The 21,480-nt window shown below is 33.0% G+C and overlaps 1 protein-coding gene across 2 annotated transcripts; it reads left to right on the forward strand.

Moving 5' to 3' along the window:
- The first annotated feature begins 1,522 nt into the window (after nucleotides 1-1,522).
- LOC105322174 (choline transporter-like protein 2) lies at nucleotides 1,523-21,093 on the forward strand. 2 transcript variants are annotated; one of them, XM_034446714.2, is made up of 23 exons: nucleotides 1,523-1,902; nucleotides 6,179-6,227; nucleotides 10,989-11,062; nucleotides 11,384-11,465; nucleotides 12,047-12,134; nucleotides 12,591-12,731; nucleotides 12,996-13,059; nucleotides 13,393-13,537; nucleotides 13,923-14,006; nucleotides 14,479-14,591; nucleotides 14,926-15,057; nucleotides 15,160-15,259; nucleotides 15,738-15,830; nucleotides 16,003-16,105; nucleotides 16,241-16,290; nucleotides 16,472-16,648; nucleotides 16,798-16,926; nucleotides 17,055-17,124; nucleotides 17,248-17,321; nucleotides 17,425-17,495; nucleotides 17,678-17,769; nucleotides 18,015-18,099; nucleotides 18,542-21,093. In XM_034446714.2, exons 1-23 carry the CDS (start codon nucleotides 1,836-1,838, stop codon nucleotides 18,667-18,669), a joined length of 2,211 nt encoding a protein of 736 aa, XP_034302605.2. In that variant the 5' UTR covers nucleotides 1,523-1,835; the 3' UTR covers nucleotides 18,670-21,093. The 2 variants fall into 2 exon arrangements, with proteins under 2 accessions (XP_034302605.2, XP_065931442.1); XM_066075370.1 differs by lacking the exon at nucleotides 1,523-1,902 and adding an exon at nucleotides 5,118-5,229.
- The last annotated feature ends 387 nt before the right edge of the window (nucleotides 21,094-21,480 follow it).

Raw genomic sequence — 21,480 nt, forward strand, 5'->3', positions numbered from 1 at the left:
AGATAGGTTCAATTCAGACATATCTACAAAGGATTTGAAGATAGGTACAATTCAATTATACCTAGGTTCAATTCGTTTTGTGTATTGTTGAAAATAATGAACGCTCCCTTGAAGACATTTCAACATGGAGGGAAACGAGGGAAGCACTAACAACGAAGATGAAAGAAGAAATAAATATATATATATATGTGTAGGCAATATATCTGCAAAAGGCATCATTTACTTATTAAAATATACATGTATATCAAAAAGTAAGCCAAAAACATGTATACCCGAATACCCCAAAAGTGACGGAGTTGGGGTAGTGACGTAGTTAGGGTCACTATATACCTAAATAAAAAACTGGCTTTATTTTTTTCTATAATTTTATCAAAGAATGTATAATTCAGTTGATAATCACTCTATTTATTAAAGCGGTAACAATTATTATGAGTTTTTGTTTGTTTTAAGGCTCAATCTTTCGAAAAGTTGACAAAATCATATTGCCTATTTTATCATCCCGATCCCGATTTTATTTCGCGCCAGTTGTGACGTAACAGAAATGACGTACTATACAGGGAATATTCATTATTGCCAATATTTTAGTAATTGAAGATAGGTTCAATTCAATTGTACCTATCTTTAATTCAATTGTACCTATCTTCAATTCATTGCATTTGTACCTATCTTCAATTCAATTGTACCTATCTTCAAATGAATTAAAGATAGGTATATCGCATAGCCCCCTAACTCCGTCACTACCCTAACTCCGTCACTTTCGGGAAACTCCTCGCCGTTTGAAATCAAGTACGATTATGACGTCATTTTTTACATGTCAAAAATCTTTAATCAAATGTCAACAATTTGCAACGGTTAAATTTAAGAATATGTCAAAAAATAACAGAATTAAACCATGTTCATTTTATGCACCATTAATTGTGTAAAATCAGCTAAAACTTTTTCACGGGTGCACTAAAATATCGATATTTCTGACATGCGGGCCCATTCGATCATTTACGGTGGTCAGCCATTTTTAGAGAGGTCAAGATGAAACATTTCACATGTAATACATTTTTGATTAAGGTAATTAATACATTTTTTTCAGACCGCAATAGCCTTTATGCACTACTCTTGATGGTAACGTCAAATCATAGAGCATGTGGGTGACGGAGTTAGGTTCATAAGTTATGATAGCACGTGTGATAAACGTCGTATTCAGTGGGCTTATTTGAATAAAAATAAAAATATTTTTGTTAATAATTTTATAAATTATATTGTTTCAGATTATATTTAGTGATTGCAAATGATAAAAACCACAAAAAATAATTTACAGAGAAACGCGGGAGGTTTTCTACTTATGGTGACGGAGTTTGGGTGCTCGGGGATAATTGAATTGTACCTATCTCTAATTCAATTTGAAGATAGGTACAATTGAATTGAAGATAGGTACAATTGAATTGAAGATAGGTACAATTATTTGAAGATAGGTACAAATATTTGAATATATGTTAATTTGGCGTTCCATATGTACGTACTTTGAAGCAGTATAATGTATGTATATGCTGGATAGCACATCCACAGACTGTAGCTATTAATAATTAGATCTTTTGTCTGTGTAAAAATACATTTAAAAACCCCGCAGGTGAAATTATCATGGATCTACCCAATTCGTGACAAGTCCAGTCTTTGTTGATATCGTTGCCAGTGAATGCGGAACTCACGTGACCCGTTTAGGCCGTTTGGGCCAGTAGGTACAATATCGACGTTTTCAGTTTAAAGAGGATTAAGGATCCCACCTTTATACCTGGGTGGTAAACAAGAGGAAGAAACTCTACAAATTCATATTTTGGGGAATTATGTCGAAAGTATCAGACGAAAAGACGGAAGAAAAAGCTTCAGAGGAGAAGAAGGCCGAATATAAAGGTATGAAGAATTTATGGTCGGTTGTTTCAAATCGATCTAAAAGATTAAAACTTTTTCACTTTGGCACAATGGATTTTAAATTACAAAATCTCTCTCAGAGAATAAAGGTAAGCGCTTCTCAAGACTCGTTGAGAGTAAGGAAGCATTTATGGTTGATTGGAATGGACGTTGATAAGTTCACCTGTAAATCAATGATATTTTTACTAAAATATCAATGTAATATGTCGCCTGTGTTCCGGTCGAATGACGACTGAACAGAAACCGACAAAAACCGGGTAAATCTTTTGTCAACTTGTGCATTATATCAGAATAGCAATGACAACCAGGAACACGGTGTATCTCATCTGCTCACTGTGCAAACAACGATTAAGCTCAATACTATGCAAAAGCCACATCCATTCAGTCATCCTAACTCAACAGACAGTGTTTGTTGATAGCTGATCAATCCCTTTTCAGTTGTTTGATACCTTTCAGTTGCGTATAACTATTTCTCTCTACCACTCCCATCCTACCTTAGATTGTCAGCATTTCGAGTTCAGCTTTTCAAAATTAAAGCTGAACACCGCTCGTAAATAGGTACCGTCACACAGATACCTGGTATATAAACCCTTCGATTTCGTTACACCCGATTGCACACCTGAACCTCGTGGCCAACGTGTAGTATTCCTTTCGTGGTCTTTAGATTTTATGCATTTTTTTCTTATCTTATGTTCATTTGCTGTTCGTAAATAATGCATTGACCAATTTATTTGATGTTAGTATTCTCCTGGCTTCAAAAAGTGCGTAAATTTGATAATTTCATCGCGACCGGGTAACACGGCGAGGCAAAATGTACGTCCATACAGGTGAAACCTCTACAGCGAAGTACTTTGAACTGTTTAGAGGTCTGTCCCTTGTATACTGTAAATTCCTTATTAAACGCGAGGAATTAATATCCGCGCAAAACTGCGAGAAGCATCCTTCGCGGATTTCAAAATCTCGCCATTATTTTCTGAGAGTTGAAAAATATAAGAAATAAGGGGAAGAGTTCCACGTTCGCGATTTTATATTCTCGCAATTTGATACAAACCAGCGGGATCGCGGAATTAAGTACTCGCGTAATATAAGGAATTTACAGTAAGGGTTGTAGGGACAGCAGTGATTAAAGAGAAATATGGCGGACAGTGCCTATTTACGAGCGGTGTTCAGCTTTAAGGTCTAGACACAAACTATCCCATATTTTGAAATGAGATAAACTGATTGAAACAGACAGATATGATTCGGGTAATAATAAATACGGTACATTGATTCAGAATGATAGGATACACTGGTAATTTTGAAAAAGGTGGATGTGCAAGTATTAACATGTACATACATATTAAGATATACATGTAGTTTCAAGTTATATGCATCCTTGTAATAATTAAAGTACAATGTGCCATAATTATACTAGGACTAAACTAGCCCTCCCCCTCCCCTTGCTCTTTAATTGTGGTCATTAATTCCAGTCATTATATGTCATTTCTCTATATGGGAACTCCATGTTTCTTTTGTTTAAAATGTCCTCTTTTTCTCTTATAAGGCAATTAGATAACCCACATGCCATCAACTAAATAACATGTATATCATAACATGCATACACTGAGCTGGCTCTCCTTCGGCGAATGTCTATTGGAGTCTACATGTATTTCTCACACAAACCAACAGATGTATACATGTAGTAACATGCAACAACAATGTTGAAGGTCTGACCATGCTGATGCAGACTGGTGGAATTTACTTCCCTATTTAGATTGACTGTACATGTACCTGTAGTTTAAAGGCATCACTTGTTGTTGATTATGCATATAGTAAAACACGCTTATAAACAAAATGCTGAGCGGGGTTGATATTTCTTTCCCAAACTTATTCTTTTTATTCTGCCAGCTTCTCTATATGTTTAAAAGCCATGGGGAATGGAAATCACTTCACTATAAGCATCAGTTCATTGTAAGCGTGTTCGCTATAAGTGTATTTTACTGTATTCTATTTCTTCAGCCATTCTTGATGGTATGTTCTGTCTAATGACTTGACCTGAAACTTTCTTATCCTTGAACCTGGTTCAGTGTTTTGAGAATGTCTGTGTACTGTGTCTTATTATTAACACAATAATGGATTTAATCCATGTAGAAGACTTCAAATGTCACGTCTGAACTATTTATTCACTTAGAAACTCAATTTAAAAGTTTTATTCATGTTCCAATAAATGCTACATACATGAATATCATTTTTTGTTGATTTGGTTTGCAGTTAGGTCTTTCTTTTCTTGCAATGATGTCTTTATTGGTACCACCTATGGTGTTATCAGTGCTTCAATTCAGAAGGCAATGGACTTTTTGTTTTGTTTATTCTTGTTTTGTAAACTTGCTTTGTCTGTCTAATTGAAGGTTTTGCCCCAAGATTTGGTCTCATATTGGGGATTATATAAGTACAAGCACTTGTTTCACAGTTGTTTCAAGCTTATCATCTGTATTAATGTTAAGTAGTGATGTGTCATACTGATTTATTGTATCCTCTTGAGATAATTGCATGTGGGATAGACTACCAGGGTATTATATAACCAATCAAGTATATTTATAAGTTTTAAAACAGTAGGGGACAAGAGTGTTCATATCTTTGGTACCAGTATATTTCAGCTATTAATAAAAATGCAAGTCAAAACCCCGGCATTATATATACCTGGTCTTTGAAGACCAGATTTTGATAATATGTATAAACATAAGTAAACATTTGATGGAATCTTAACATGAAGAGTATATATACATATTAATGCAATCATTAACAATCAAATCCTCCATATTTGTGTGGTTGATCAGCTAAAAACAAGAAAAACTTCACTGTGACGTGGATTTGAATGATATATATCGAGTGTGATTCTGTCTGTGATTCTTATTAATTGGAATATATATGTAATCTGTTAGGGTTTGGAGCTGCAATTTTCGATCTTCATGCAGTTGAGCTGCATATGTTTATATCGATCCTCAAATATTTGCCCTTTGAAATCTAGGAAGTAAGAATTAACCAATCAGAGGTTCTTGTGATATATCAAAGTGAGGTTAATCTTGTGAGTTTTCATTTATTAAACTGTGATTTATCAAACCACTGAAAACAATAACAGCTGTCACATATACTAGTAGTCTAGCCAATCTTATGTCCTAAATATCTAAAGAAATGAAAATTTCATAAAAGGAGAAGAGGTTAAGCTTGAGGAGATGGGGAGAGACACACCTGATGATGAACAGGAGACTGGAAAATCTGATGCCAAAATTTGTACATGCAATGACGGCAAAAAGACGTCAGAAAACATGGGTATCTCAGAATAATACTGTTTTCTGTTGTAAAGTTTTCTGTAATAACCAGTAACTTTACTCTGTTTTAAGTGTGTGTAAGCTGTGTAAATTGAAATATATTGACATAACCTGGAATGCATGGTGGTGTTCAATATAATTATGCAGACAGTGTTTGCATTTGATGATGTAAAAAATATTGAATCTCAAGTGTTATGCATTGTTCAGTGTAAAAATCTTTCCCTTTAAATTAAAAATTGCTCATTTAAATCATACATTTATCATCATAGACATCCTACATCTCTTCTGTACAGCATTATCACTCAAATTATTAAATATACTCTTCTTTACTAATGCTGCAGTATTGGGTTTAAGTGTACATGGATAGATATAACTATTGTTAAGCAAACAAAGGATGAGGGATGATCAATCCGAGTTTCTCCCTTCTTTGTTTATCCAGACATGGAGGCCACTGGCAGAGATGAACATATCTACATACAAGTGCAGCTGGTGGCCTCCTTGTAATGTGATATAGTCCTGCAGGTCGTTTTAAAAACAAAGAGTAAACAGTGTTTCATTATATATATACATAAAGAAATTGCCAAGAATATACATATACATTATATATAGTACTTTACATGTATCGGTATATGTTGGAGTGATATTCCAATGCATGCTAGCTAGTATAATTTAATTATTGAATCCTAGTGTGATGGTAGATATATTTAACCTTAAATAGGCTTTTTTATAAAGCATATTGAAGATATTTGTTTTTCATTTGAAGACTTGAAGATTATTGTATAACGTTACCTTTTTGGGATTTAGAAGCTAATAAGCTGATTAGACAATCTTTTGTAGTAAATGTTTATACTGCATCCATAAAAATTTCATTTTCTTTCATTTTCTCTTTTTAAAATTGTTAAATTCATTTGAGAGTGAGGATTGAATAATTGATCTTTTGTTTTTTTCAGGGGAAGTTCGAAAATATGATCCAACCTTCAATGGTCCTATTAAAAACAGGTAGGTCAGAAAATGTATAAGTCACTGGGCAGAGGTCACAGCAAGATTATATACCCCACCCCAGTACATTTCATTTTGTAAATGTTATACTTTCATGTTAAATACTGAAATCTGATTGATTTAGACACAGTTGGTAATCCGTTCTATTACCCTCAGCGTTAGCAACACACTTGGCAACGGGTAACACAACGAATTGTTACATGCGCGTAAATTATGCGCGTACGGTTCGCCGTAGAATTCACTTCATTTCTATATAAAAGCAGTAAAATTTTCTTCAAAAATAAGACATTCAGTATACTGTGGTTTCATCAATAATTCATTGAATACCAATTTTCGTGGATTTCGTTGTTAAGTTGATCCATGAAATTAAATGTTCATTCAAACGCAATTTCTATTAACATTCTGTACTGAACGGGTCATTGGCCACGAATTTACATATCCTTGAAACTGTGATTTTCACTTTATCCATGAAAATTGATACCCTTGAATATTAATGAAACCACAGTAATAAAATAAATAGTGCCTGTTTGGGAGGGTAACTGTTGAAATTGACACTCCTCGAAAATCATTGTCAACCTCTGCTTCGCATCGGTTAACAATGGTTTTCTCGGGGTGTCAGTTTCAACAGTTACCCTCCCAAACAGGCACTATTTATATAGTGGTTACTGTACGTGTAGCCTGCAGACAGCTGTTGGGGTAAAAGGTGCTGATTATTGTTTTAATTAATTTAACATGGATTTGTAGGATGTATGATATTTTCTTACTGATTATGGTTGTGTGGTTGCTAAACAACTGGGTTTGTTGTTCATTTTTTTTGGGAGGGTGGGGTAAAAAATATATGCCCTAAAACTTTTAGAGAATGTGAGCCTTTCATATGATATAATTTCTGATGTTTGAAAATATTGATTTTGGTGATTTAGGAGGATAAACATTATACCTGGATATTTGTAAGGAGGAATTTTATGGCTTTGACTTGTGTACTTTAAGATGAGAAAGGTGTGTCATAAATACAGTGTACATGTCATAAAATCTCTGTATACTGAGTAAACAATGACAATACCTAGGGAACTTGAGCATGTGCATGACTGTTGCATAGTCAAGCTAACTCTGTTTATTCAAAAATTGTAAATACAGTGTATACCGTATATATGATAATTTAAGGTAAACGACATAAAGGAGACTTATTTATACACAATCAAGAAATATGAGAGTTTGAGAGTTCAGTGCTTGTTTCCTTAATCCTTATCACCCTACACTGTATACACTATTGTTGTTTGTGCTTTTAAGGTGCAGTATCCTTATAAATATGTTTAAGGATAATATTGTTGAATAATACAAGCTGATACTAAATATTGACAAATTTTCTAATATCTTCATATTTTGATTCATTCAACCAATATATCTCCGTATCATTTGCGATATTTGTCCTGCATATCATCTTGACCTGTTTTAGCTCTTCGACTTTTTAAATGTTGATACATGGTAGCTTCATTCCATCTCGTTACCATGAGATAGATGTTAAGTAGTTAGATTCTGTACATCCAGGAGCTAGTTCAAGTCCTCGATATTGATGAAAACTGCTGAAGCAGTTAGTGGAAATAAATGCAGGTGAAAAGGTCAGCTTGTATCCATTTTGTAGCAGGGGTCCATATTATCAGTACATGTAGGAGGGATAACAAAAATCATGTAACTATACACATACTCTGGTCCTCCCAGCACAATCATATGTTAAGGAAATTAAACAAAATACATAAATGGAGAATAAAAGGAATTATACATGTATTCATATCTGATTTCATGACCTTATAATCGTGATCATTGTTGCAGAAATATATTTTCTTTAAAAATGATCAGATTTTTTATTGACCTCTGTTTCATATACCACTGTGACAAACAATAAATGATGACTGCATGATATTCATGTTTTATATTCTTAAAGATAGATTAAACCACTCCTCCACAAAAATGTGGTAAAATTTTCTCTCAACAAAAATTTTAATTACTTTTAATTTCCAACAAAGCATTGGTCTAGTACATGAACTGGAATGGAGGTATTCTCTATCACATGGTAAAATTTAGAATGTTGCGAAATGAACGTTGACTTGTGTTTTTAATTATAAGTAAATGGCCACATGCCATGCTTGTGTACTTTAAAAGGATTTATGGCTGAAAGAATTTTTTACAGGTCCAAATCTGAATGTCAGTAGAGGTTCAAATTGCAGGATTTAAATTAGGCGTTGATATTGAGGCCATTGAATAGAAAAGGAAACTTTAAACTGTCTTCAAAATTAATTCTATGAAGCACCTAAAATTCAAAACCTATGAAATGAAACAATAGTTTTTTAAAATCAAAGAAGTAATTTAGTTAAAGAGAGACTACCGGTATATTATTTTATCAAAGAGTGTTTTAAAATATAAAATTTGACTCTTAGAGTTCAGCAGAATTGGTAATGTCCCTATAGCTAAATATGTATATATCTGTAGCCACATATTTTCTTCTTTCGAATGGAGAGCAGATTTCAGTTGCCGAAAAGAAAAATAATAAAGCAGGAGCAGATAATTTGGGGGGATTTGAAAAAAAATGGAGATTCGTCTGAAACCAACTGGTAATTGTGTGGGTGACAAAGGAGATAAAATGACTTCGCTCATTCTTGCACTGGAATATTAATTCAAGTTCTATCTAGCATTGAATTTCCTTTTCAATTTGAAAAAAGCGACATATCACATTCAGAAGAGATATTTAATATTTGTTTGAGACTCATAACCGCTTCTGTTAGACATACACTGATCAACAAAACTTCTAAGTGTTCACTCTGATAATTTGTAACATACGAAATAAAATATGAAATTTTCAACATTTTGTAACTGATATATATCTTTTCATCAATAGCACAGATAAAATAATACAACAGCTACAGTACTAATATATTATCCATGACGAAACATCAAAATGTTTGTGATACAAGTATTTATATATAAGGTCTCTGGTGGCCACCAGAGGTCAAGGTCAAAGCATTGTTTTTTTAGTGTTTAAAAGTTAAGCAGAAATTAGTAACCCCCGCAACAAGACAAATAAATTTGCTTATTTCATATAGGTAATATATTAAAATGGGTGAACACTTCTTAGAGTGTATATATGACAATACACCAGACATACATATATATAGCCTGCTTAGTTGGTGATCAATAAGATAAACTAATTTTCTGTAATCAAAATTTTACTCAAAGCTGTCACAGCTGGGGTGTCAAGTTGTGTTTTGTTGAAAAATAAACTGTGAAGCTAGCTACCAGGGGTGGTACTACTTGATGATAGTAAAATAACTAAATATTGAACTTAGATATATTAGTAGATGTGAAATAAGTATCCTCTCTCTCTCTCTCTTGCTCTCTCTCTCTCTGTATTCCATACTTGTACTATAAAAGATTACAGAAAATTAAAACACTGCTTTAGATCGGGAGGCACAAGTAGTTTTTCAATGGCACCATCTCTCTGAAGTAATACCATGATAGATGCAGATGTATCTGTCCACCAGAATTCAAATACATGGAATCAAAAGGTCATGAATACATTTAGAATACACATCAAATATAAAAACATTTTAGAATTTTTCATCCACTGGAATGAAGTTTTCATAATCAAGCAGCTAATGATTTAGAGGAAATTTCTGATATGAAAATGGCTGGATTCCTTTGTTGTTATATAATACCTCTCAAAAAGACATTGGGTAAAGTAGATATTTGTCCATATCATGAATTCTGCTAAATTAATTGTTTTAACTCTGTAAAACAACTTTGGATACCTTTTTGTAAATTATTTTAAAAGTCTTTATTGAATTCAATTTACAAAAGAATTAAGAGCAGACTGCTGATTACCACGTACTCCTTGGAATTTAATAATATTGATGTTGGGAACTATAAAACACAATTCGTAATGGATATCTTGGTGTTTTCATTCAAGTCTTTAAAGTGGCCGACTTGTTTCATGGATTTGATTACTAGTCATTAGCGCAGTGAATAATAATTTCAGTTTATGCATTCTGAATATCTATGTTTTTATGAACCTTAGCTGGTTGGTCCATACCGTAACCCATTGATACTAAATAGAGAACCACATTGGAGAGTGAACACTGTGGAATCATTAGAATTCATGGTGGCTCAATTTTTGTGGAAAGCGTGGGTACCTTAAATTCATCCACGAATTAATAAATTATAGTTATGAAGTTGTATTTGCTTTTGTAAGTTAAAGAGAGTGCATGAAATTATGTCCTCAGGAACCTGTAGAATTTAAGGAATCCACAAAAATTGACTCCCAAGAATTTTAATGATTCCACAGAAGATGAGTTGTTTCCCAGTAACTATTGTCTTAGACAGTATGGTTTCTTAGTTATTTTGTTCCTTATTTACTCTGGTCAACGGTTGAAGTATGGTAACTGTCAAATTTCCGTCATTGCTTTAAAGCTTCTCTGTTATATTTGTTATTATGACCACTCGAGAGATTATTATATGGAGAATAAATGTGGCCAACAAGCCCACTTTGATTTGATTAGGTATTATTTGTCATAATAAGATTTGAAATGACATCAAAGGAGGTAAGATTGAATATTTTAAATGTGAAGTTATCAGCCTTATATTTAAATGCCCAACACTGCTCTTTCAAAAGGGGAGTAACTCTTAAAATCTCATGACAGGAACTTACCACAAATTATTTTGAGACGTTTTTTAATTTAATTACCGGTATTTTGTTATTTTCTCTTTAATCAGATCCTGCACAGATGTTATCTGTTGCTTGTTATTCCTCGTCTTCCTCCTGGGAATGGCTGCCTGCTCTATCATAGGTAAGTAAAGGAGCACAATTCATTGGTCAGTTCTTGACGACTTGTTAATTTGAAAGTTTAGTTTAAGGAGGAAATACGCCTCCAAGTGTTAATCAAACTTTGAGCAACGTGACAGGACTACATGCTTATTTCAATGACATGTCGTGAAAATTACAGACTGTAGACTTTGCAAATGATTTAGATATGTCAGACTCCTATATTTTACTTAAATATATTGTATTTATCTTAGAAAATATGCAAATGCAAGGTTTTTAAACACCAACTATAAACCGCATAAAATGTATGAATGTCAGATGAGAGGTTTCTATGTGATTGTTGTAGGGTACGCCCGAGGAAACCCTTACAAACTTCTTTATCCCACAGACTCCAGTGGAAACATTTGTGGATATGATACTGGTTATACGTAAGTAAATTGATTGATATCTGGATGTCATCATGTCTGACTCTCTTATTGGATGTAAATCGGTTGTTTAAAATTGCGTGGTTTGACAATAATGAGTGTATCCACTCAGAGCAATTTGGCATTTTAAAGAATTTTTGAAGAATATATTAATATCTGTTTGGAAATGACTTATTTCCCACACAAGAACAAGTGATTGTACAAAATATACTGTATAAAAATGGTATCCAAACAACCCCCCAAGTTTTGACAATGCTTAAGCCTTTTAAATGATATCTTAAGAAGCAAACTTGAATAAGCTAAATTCTGTTAATTTGTTCACTAAGTGTTAAAGAGTTAATATTAAAACTTAAAAAGTTTTTTCAATTGCATGCACATTTTTACATAATTGTAGCAGAGTGTAAGAAGTATGAATTTTTTTGTTTACATTTGCGTACAAAATTGTATTGGGTTACCGTTTTAAAGTCATATTTTACACATGCCTAATGCACTGAAAAATCATATCTTTAGATGACCTTTGTGTGTCCCCAAAAATTAAGTTTTATAGTACGTACTTTAAAACTATTTTATTATCTTGTTTTTAGGGGGAAGCCATATTTGGTATATTTTGACATGTTACAGTGTGCTAAAACAGGCACAGCGGTCATCATCACAGGTTGCCCCACCCCACAGGTACGAGTCACTGAAGTCGTAATATTTGCATCAAAATCTTACATTTTGATTCCTTTTGATTATGTCCAGTAACTGAAAGCCATACTGTGGAATCATTTAAATTCGTGGGGGTCAATTTTCGTGGATTGTGGGATGTTTGCTTATTCGTGGGGATGTCATTTCGTGGATTTGTCGGTTTTTAGTATCAGTAAGATAACAAACTCTTTCAAAATTTGTTTTCGTCGAGGATGTAAATTCGTGGGGGAGGGCTACCCACGAATACCACGAATATTGAGCCACCACGAATTTTAATGATTCCACAGTATTCAATCAATCAAATATTATTCAATATATCTCTATCTATAAATGCTAAAAATGAGAATGTATATTATGTAAATATAAAATATGACACTTTATAGAAAGGATATACATGGATATATAAATATGATATTTCTGATGTAACATATTGTATTACAGATTTGTGTGGATAGCTGTCCAACAACATACTGGCATTATCTATATCAAGTTGCCCTGGAAGCACAACTTCCATCTCCAACTAAGACTACAGCTGACCGGGCTACAGACATGATTTGTAAACCAGGAACAGACACCTCTGTTGTGAGTTTATGTACATGTATCATGCCATAATTTAGAAAACTCTTTTTAGATGGAATTTGAAACCAAGAGAATGATGCTTTTTGGCTTTTTGTATGCATACATAGTACATATTATTAACTGTATGATCAATTAAAATGTACTGTTAGTTTATCAGTACTGAATCTCTTTTTTGTGTGTTGCAAATTTTGCATAAATGAAGGAAATCTGTTTTTTTTGTGATTTATTCATTTTACTAGATTTTTACTGTAAAATTTTGATTTTCAGGGCACTATTCAGAACTTGGTTGACACAGATGCTTGTGCTACTTACTATGTGAAATCAACACCAGGTAAATTGACTAGTATCCAAAAGTGTTAGGCTCTGATGAAGTTACACTGAATTATTATGCATTACTGTTGATTTTTTGAATCTAAAAAGCTACACACGTTTTAAATATGAATTAATTCATAGACACAAAGAGTGGTCAAACATATCATACAAAGAATTTCTCCTACTTTAGCAATTGTTATGGATTATGATTTTAATCAAACTCAAATCATCATAAATCACAATTAATTCAATATTTGCTGTCATCTTTTAGTTTAGAAATTCACAGTTAATTGATTCAACCCTTTCCATGGTCATTTAAAGTTTTTTTTATTTTATTTGACCTACTTTGCAGTGGTTGGTCGATGTATACCCTCATTTTTCCTCGAGATCACTGACTTGGCTCAGAATCTGTATGTCACAGCATCCGGCATTGACTACAACCTGACCAACTCTGCCGGGGAGGGGATTACGGGAACAGCCATGAACGAGGCTAGCTAGTAAGTATATAAGGATGCATACCCTCCATGTGTTTGGCAGATTCCAAATAACTGTGTACCCAATTCAAGCTGTAAAATTCATACATTGCTTTGCTTATACTGTAAATTCCTTATATTACGCGAGTACTTAATTCCGCGATCCCGCTGGTTTGTACGAAATCGCGAGAATATAAAATCGCGAACGTTGAACTTTTCTCCTTATTCCTTATAGTTTTCAACACTCGGAAAATAATGGCGAGATTTTAAAATCCGCGAAGGATGCTTCTCGCGATTTTACGCGGATATTAATTCCTCGCGTTTAATTAGGAATTTACAGTATTGTTGAAGTACCTCCATTTGCTTGCTTGTTTTTACTTCATTGCAACCTGTATTTTTTCCCCTCTAGTTGGTTGGCTAAATTTATGTCCGTCACTCAAGTCATAGAGATGATTTATAAGGATGTCATTGCTTCTTGGTGGCTAATTCTAGCGTAAGTATTAAATTACTTTTGTGATTGAAATGTTGTGTTAAACCTGCATTTATATTTTAAAATAAAAAAGGTATGGGTATGCTAATGCCATATTGTATGTACTGCATGTGCCTCATGAAAGTCCATTCGTATGAACTGCTTAGAACCTTACAGACTTGTCTTTAGCTAGTGGTCAAATTTAATACAGTGTAAAGATTTATTTATGACATCATTTTTACATATTGTGAAATTGTTTAGCTATGCAGCAAAGTGCTCAAAAATACATAAATTGTTGTTTATTTCTGGATTAACACCTCAATACATGTATTTGTTACTATATCTTTATAAACAAGCTTTCAAATTGATATTGTATAGTGAATTTGACCATTCAAAGACTGCACAATTTTAATGTATATTTAATTAAGGGGTCTTAAAAAATGCTCAAAACAAATAAACACTGGCATTTAACATTACTGATTGTTTCTCCCTGTAGGTTTCTGGGTATAGCTATGGTCGTCTGCTTCATCTGGATCGTGCTGATGAGATGGCTGACAGGAATTATTGTTTGGTTCAGTATCTTTGCTGTTTTGGGCGTTATTTCTTATGGTGAGCTATTTTTCAAAAATCACATTCAAGCAATAAATGTTTGTTGGCTGTGACCAGTAGTTTAGTGTTGGTGTTTTGAATGCCGGTTCCAAACCAAACTTTTTATAATTAAGTTTGCCCCCAACATTATGTAAAAATCTCTACCTATTTTAAAAATCTTTAAAAAAATTAAGAGGAAGTACATGTACAATGTTGAAGAAATGTTTCCTCAAGTCAATAGAATAATTAATTTATAAAACATGATTATCTTGTCACTCTGTTAACAATTGCTTGTTTGTTGGTAGTGTTTTACTCTTGGTTGAATATTGATGACAATGTGTTTCTGTGTTTTTAGCCTGCTACTACAGCTATGTACAGTACTATGATCTGAAGTCGACCAACGTTACAGGAACATGGGGCTACTCTGAAGCATTTGCCTTGAACTTCAGCTACTACCTTAAACTCAAAGAAACCTGGCTTGCCTTTGGTACATAAAGAAATATCATTTGTTTATTCTGAAAATTCTAGATGGCTTGAAAAAAGTTCTATGGAAATAAATAAATTTTTCCTTCTTTTTGGATTATAACAGGCTGTGGAACTGCAACATTTTTAGCCATATTTGTCCTACTGCTGATTTTCCTTCTGGACAGAATCTGTATCGCTATCGAGTTGATCAAGGAATCCAGCAGGTTAGTTGTTAAGTTTGGTTTAATAGTTATGCATTGTCCTGTGTTTCTGTATCCTTTTGACTCCTAATTATATGCGAGGAATTATTATCTAAGTAAAATCGCGGGAAGCACTGCTTACAGATTTTGAAAATCTTGCTTTTATTTTTTCACAGTTGTGAACTACCGTACATAAAATTTAAACAAAAGTTCAGTGCTTGCTTATTTATTTTCGCAATTTGAAATGAAACAGCGGAATCCTTGAATTAGGAACTTGTGTAAAAAAGGAATCAACAGTACTCTGCACCTAGATAAAACAGGTTGCACTATGATTGCTCCTATCGTTGTTGCAAAGTACATTTGTAAATGTTTAATGTTGGAAAATACAGACAAAGAAAGACAATTAGAATCATAAAATCATGACAGGTTTTCAATAAGAAATAGGGAGTTCTCTTTCCCATTTTATGATCGACATTCAAATAATTGTTTGTTTATTTTGTAGAGCCATCGGGAACATGATTTTCACCTTATTCTGGCCCATCATCCCGTTTTTCATTCAGCTTGCCATTGTCGGATACTTTGGCTTTAGCTCAGTGTATCCTTATACATAGTCTTATTAGTTTCAATGTACAGTATAGCTTAAACTATATTCACATTGATTTTGTGTTTTTACCTGCTATGCAAACAGTTTGTCTGGTAAATTCTCGTCCGATCATTAATGTTTAGCTTTAATAAACAATCGAAAGTTTCTCTTAACTCCACCAAAGATATATAGCATCCATTGGTGACCAGAAGTATTACACAAATGGTACCAACACAACTGATGATGGTATCAACTACTATCTCTCAAGGATCCCTTGTACCCCGGATGTAAGTCATTCTCTCTCTCTCTTTCTCTCTCTCTTACCTTTCCCAGTCTCTCTCTCTCTCTCTCTCTCTCTCTCTCTCTCTCTCTCTCTCTCTCTCTCTCTCTCATGAGTACATTGTCCTTGTAATTTGTTTCAGGATTCAACCCAGGGCTCGTACTGTGATTTTGTGAAATACGGAGGAACAGAGTAAGAACAAATCTCTCACCTTATTACAAAGCCTTTATATCTGTATCCCTGGTACTTTGAAATAATTATAATAGTAGATGCATTTATGAACACCTAACATCACCTGATGAGAAATTAAATTGTTCCAGAATCTGTGCATTGATTGTACCAGACAAACCACAATGTGCTCTCTTCCTTGTAGGTATATTGTAGTGATGCAGGTCTTCATGCTGTTTATGTTTTTCTGGACCATGAATTTTGTGGTTGCTATGGGACAGATGGTGTTGGCAGGGGCATTTGCTTCCTATTACTGGGCATTTGAGAAGCCAAAGGACATCCCAGCATTCCCTCTCTCAGCCTCACTGTACAGAACATTTAGGTCAGGGTCATACTTATGATATTTTGTTGTACCTTTTACATTGTTTAGCTGCTTGTGAAGAAGCAAATTGCTATCCAATGCTATCCAAGACCAAATAAATCAAGGAATCAAATAGTGACTTCTTATTTTGATGAACTTTATTTTTTCAGATACCACTTTGGATCGTTGGCGTTTGGATCTTTGATCATAGCCATCATCCAGATGATAAGAGTTGCTCTGGAATATCTGGACCATAAACTGAAAGGCTCCGAAAACAGATTAGCCAAGTTCTTTCTCAAGTATGACATTCTTGGATTTACTCTGATATAAGTGTTTGCAGGAGTTATTCTCCTTTGGTCCTCTTTTGTACTGGCTTAAATGTACCAGTGTATGCATCTTCTGACTGTTATTTTTCTATTTGTTCCAGATGCCTGAAATGTTGTTTCTGGTGTTTAGAGAAGTTCATGAAATTTTTGAACAGAAATGCATACATTCTGGTAAGTATTGTAACAGGGAAGAATAAACACTATTGAATGATTACTAGCTCACATATATGTTTGCATTGATATGGAACCATCAAACAAAAATATTGACACAAATTTGTTTCTTTTCTAATTTAGATTGCAGTGTATGGTAAAAACTTTTGTACATCAGCCAAAGACGCTTTCTTCCTTATATTACGGAATATTGTCAGGTAATCTACAGTGTATATATACTTGTGCTGAATTTAGATATACATTGACACCAGTATGATTGTTATACGTTCATTACTTTATTGATGGGTTTCTTCATTTCAGAGTGGTGGTACTGGACAAAATCACAGACTATGTCCTGTTTCTCAGTAAACTTCTGGTTACAGCATCTGTTGGTAAGTTCATGCAGCAATGTGACCTTTCGCCAAAATGTATCAACAATGTGTTTCTATATTGAGTAATATTCCAACTTAAAAATAATTTCAGTTAGTTGGAGGGAAAGCATTTTAAGATAACAAAGATCAAGATCAATGGCAAAATTCTACGTGTCCTTACTATTTTCTGACATTTTCTTCAGGTGTTGCTGCATACTTTTGGTTCCAAGGAAAGGTCACCTATTTTTCGAACTATGTGCCCACCAATCTAAACTACTACATCACCCCTGTTATTGTAAGTATTCTGTCTTCCATTCCTTGACAATTTTGTTATCCCATTTTATTGTTTATTCAGTCTTTAAGAAATTGTCTTATCATCATTACTTATCATTTTACATTCAAGATTCTTTACAATCATCATTGTCGTCATCATCATCATCATCATCATCATCATCATCATCATCATCATCATCATCAATCATGTTGTCATCTTACAATTGATCTATTTGATACTTGAATATTGACTGATTTACTTTCCAGCTGGTCATCATTGGAACCTTCCTTATCTGCACCTGTTTCTTCAGCGTCTATGCAATGGCTGTGGACACTCTTTTCCTCTGTTTCTGTAAGTAAATTGAGGTAGATGATTGAATGTACCTCATAGATGATTGAATGTACCCCATTTCTGTTAGTAAATTTAGGTAAAAATTGACTGTACCTCATTGTAAAGATTGATACAAGATGGTCTGTCTTAGAAGTCCTAATGAAAGAAAAATATGAGTGGATCAGACAAATAAAACAAGAAAAATAAGTAAGGAAGGTCTTTCGGCAATGTCTTGGTCATATAAGCATATAAACTCCTTGTGTATACAAACATACTTACTCCTTCAGTATGTACAAAGATTAGGGAGACTCAATTTTAGTTGTGTAATAAGTTGTTAAATCTGATTTTTTTATGTAGGGTTTTAAATTGAGGTTCAGATGCTTTTAAAAACCTTGCATACACTTCCAACTATGAAAGCCACTGATAGCCTATTGTTCATGTTTTTATCCCTGTTTATTTACAGTGGAGGATCTTGAGATGAATGACGGATCAGCAGAGAAACCCTACTTCATGAGTAAAGGTCTGATGAGCATTCTGGGAAAGAAAAATCTCAAGCCCGGTGAGAAAAAGAAATGCTGCGGCTGCTGTTAAAACTAAAACTTATCTGCAAAAACTTCAATAATGCAAATGTATTTGATATGCAACCTTGACTTATTTAGTAACAGGAAGTACAGATGTACTTAAGTGTGAGGGGTCCAGGGGATGTCTCTCTTGTTATTGTTGGTTATTTGAGATTATAAAATATACGAGAATGTTACTGAATGTATGAGTTTTCTGTTTGTAATTGGAGTATATGTCAGGATTTATTAATGACAATCGATCTTAAGCAAATTAAATCATCAAATTTTTTTGGTAATAATATATCATTGTTACTATGAACAATTTTATTGTAATTCCTCTTAAATATAATCAAAAAATAAATCAGGGAGTTTTAACATTGTTGAAGCTGAAATTGATCATCCTCACAGTGTCCAAATTTTCATATCAAAGTGTGTGTAAAAACTGAATTGAAAACTAAACAAAATTTATATGAATGTGTATCTACATTTATTTTCTTGATTTTCATATCATCATTTGATTAATTTCTTAGAGATACTCAAAAAGTTTGTCTATAAATCCATGCTCATTTGCAATCTCAAACATTGATTTTATTTATTTTGTTTTTTGTATGATTTTCTTACTATTTATACAACTCCTTGTTTTATGATATTAGACATAGGGAACTTTGTGAAAGAAACTATAAGTGTACAGTTTAAAAAAGTGAATGAAATCCAGTTGTTAGTATTATTCCTGTATTACAATGGTTACATCCTTTAAAGTTTTGTTAATAATGTGGAGAAGAAATTGAAAATGTTAGAATAAGAAAATTGTGACAAGATCTAGTCATTTAGTTCTAGCTTGTAAAAGTAATTATCTTATGATGGTAATATCAGCTCTTTAAAAGCACTGGTGATATAAAGATTGCATACTGAGCTCGTAAGTTTGAGGAACAATTTTAAAACAAAGCAACATCTGATTTTTGTCAAGTGCCTTATCCATGTCAAATATGTTTTAACATGTGCTTAAAATCATTGGATTTTTAAGCTGCAATCTGAAAATTTATATGGAAGCAAATGTAAATGGAAGTCTGTCTATATCATTTTATTATATGATTTTTATTAGGATTTCTAGAAATTATTAGATGTCTGGTGTATATACATGTGTAATGATCTTCTATTTTTGTATAACTTTTTATAGATGTTTTTATTGTAACCTCTTGGCTGGTCCAGGATTACCCCTCCCCCTTTCCCAATCATCAATGTACCCTTTATTTTAATTAGTTATCATTTTCATTTTGTTAAAATCATATAGTCAGATTTATGTTCACCTTTATATTATTATTAATGCTTTTTCAATCTTCAATAGGTATGGCATGCTTTCAATGTCATATCTTTGTCTTGTAATAAATTTTACATAATATGGCATAATATATGTGTCTGTATATTTGTAAGACAAAAGAAGTAAGATTAGACTATACTATAGAAATCAATGTTGATCGAGTGGATGTTTTGATTGGGGGTCTACATTATTAGGATTGGATCGTTATAGCAACTGATTGATAGTGATGTTAAAGGATTATCCACGCCTGGTTTGATAAAATATAAAACCTTGGTGTGAATTGAAAATGTCTCTACCAGGAGTTGTGAAAATATACATAAGATAATGATGCATATACAATGTACTAGCTTGCATCTCAGGGCTGCATTTACCAACCAATCTTACAACAAATTTGTAGAACGATCTTCTTAGTCTCATTGAACGATCCTCAAAGTGCAATTTTATTTATAAAAACAAAACCCATGTACATGTATTCCAAACTTTATCAGTAGCAACATGAATAAGTAAATGGTATTTTTTTTTTTATTTGTGTGGGTGATGAATAATTAACATATATAAAATTGGTCGTAAGTTGTGAAGTTCTTTTGTAAAATGCAGCCCAGCTATAAAATGGTGCACTTATTTTGAATGACGTTTTTGACAGTGGATTCTAGTATATAATTATGTTCTGATTTTGCTATAATTATCTGTGATAATCTGACCTAGCTGTCCAAAACTGATGCTTTACATACAAGTACAGCTGTACTGATAATTACATGCACACTGAAACAAGGTCCCTGTAATGTTTATTTACTGGTTAATTTTTCATGCTTATTTTTTTTTCAATGTAAAGTTCATTATAAGAATCAACTTTGGTATGTGCATGTATGAATAAAAAATTATGGCAATTTAATGTAATGATATTTTACCAGATAATTTTATAACCTTGCACATTACACTACAGTGTTGTCCTTGTAATATACATGTAATATACATTGTATGTGTTGATATTGACACAATGAAATTTTTGTACAGTGTCAAGGAAGGAGTTGTTATAACTTTACTCTACTAATGTATCTTTTTTAATTTATGATCTGCCACCTATTATGTTGATTTATTAAATATAAGTCATGCAAAATATAAATCATGCAAAATGTCTCAATGTTCTTTCTTTTTGTTAAATTTGGTCACTGGTTTTGTATGCAAGTTTTGAGGCCATTTTGAGCCGTTTAAAAATATAAAAAAAATACACATGCATATGGATATTCATCTTCACAACGTCAAGGTTTTGTGATTACGGAACTCCACGCAAACGTTTGTGTTGAGTTCCGTAATCACAAAACCTTGACGTTGTGAAGATGATGGATATGTCTTTTGACTAAAAGGGAATCTGTCGTTTTATGTAAATATATCGTAACCTAATATTATGATTTTTCCATAAAGTTACAATTTCTTTTTCTCTTAAAGTTGTAAGGTTCTGTGATCTTGTCCCCCAAGTTTTAAATTCTGCTTATCTCAAAAAAAAAAAAAAGATATTTTTTGTTA

Source organism: Magallana gigas, chromosome 2, assembly GCF_963853765.1.
Source record: "Magallana gigas chromosome 2, xbMagGiga1.1, whole genome shotgun sequence".
NCBI lineage: Eukaryota > Metazoa > Mollusca > Bivalvia > Ostreida > Ostreidae > Magallana > Magallana gigas.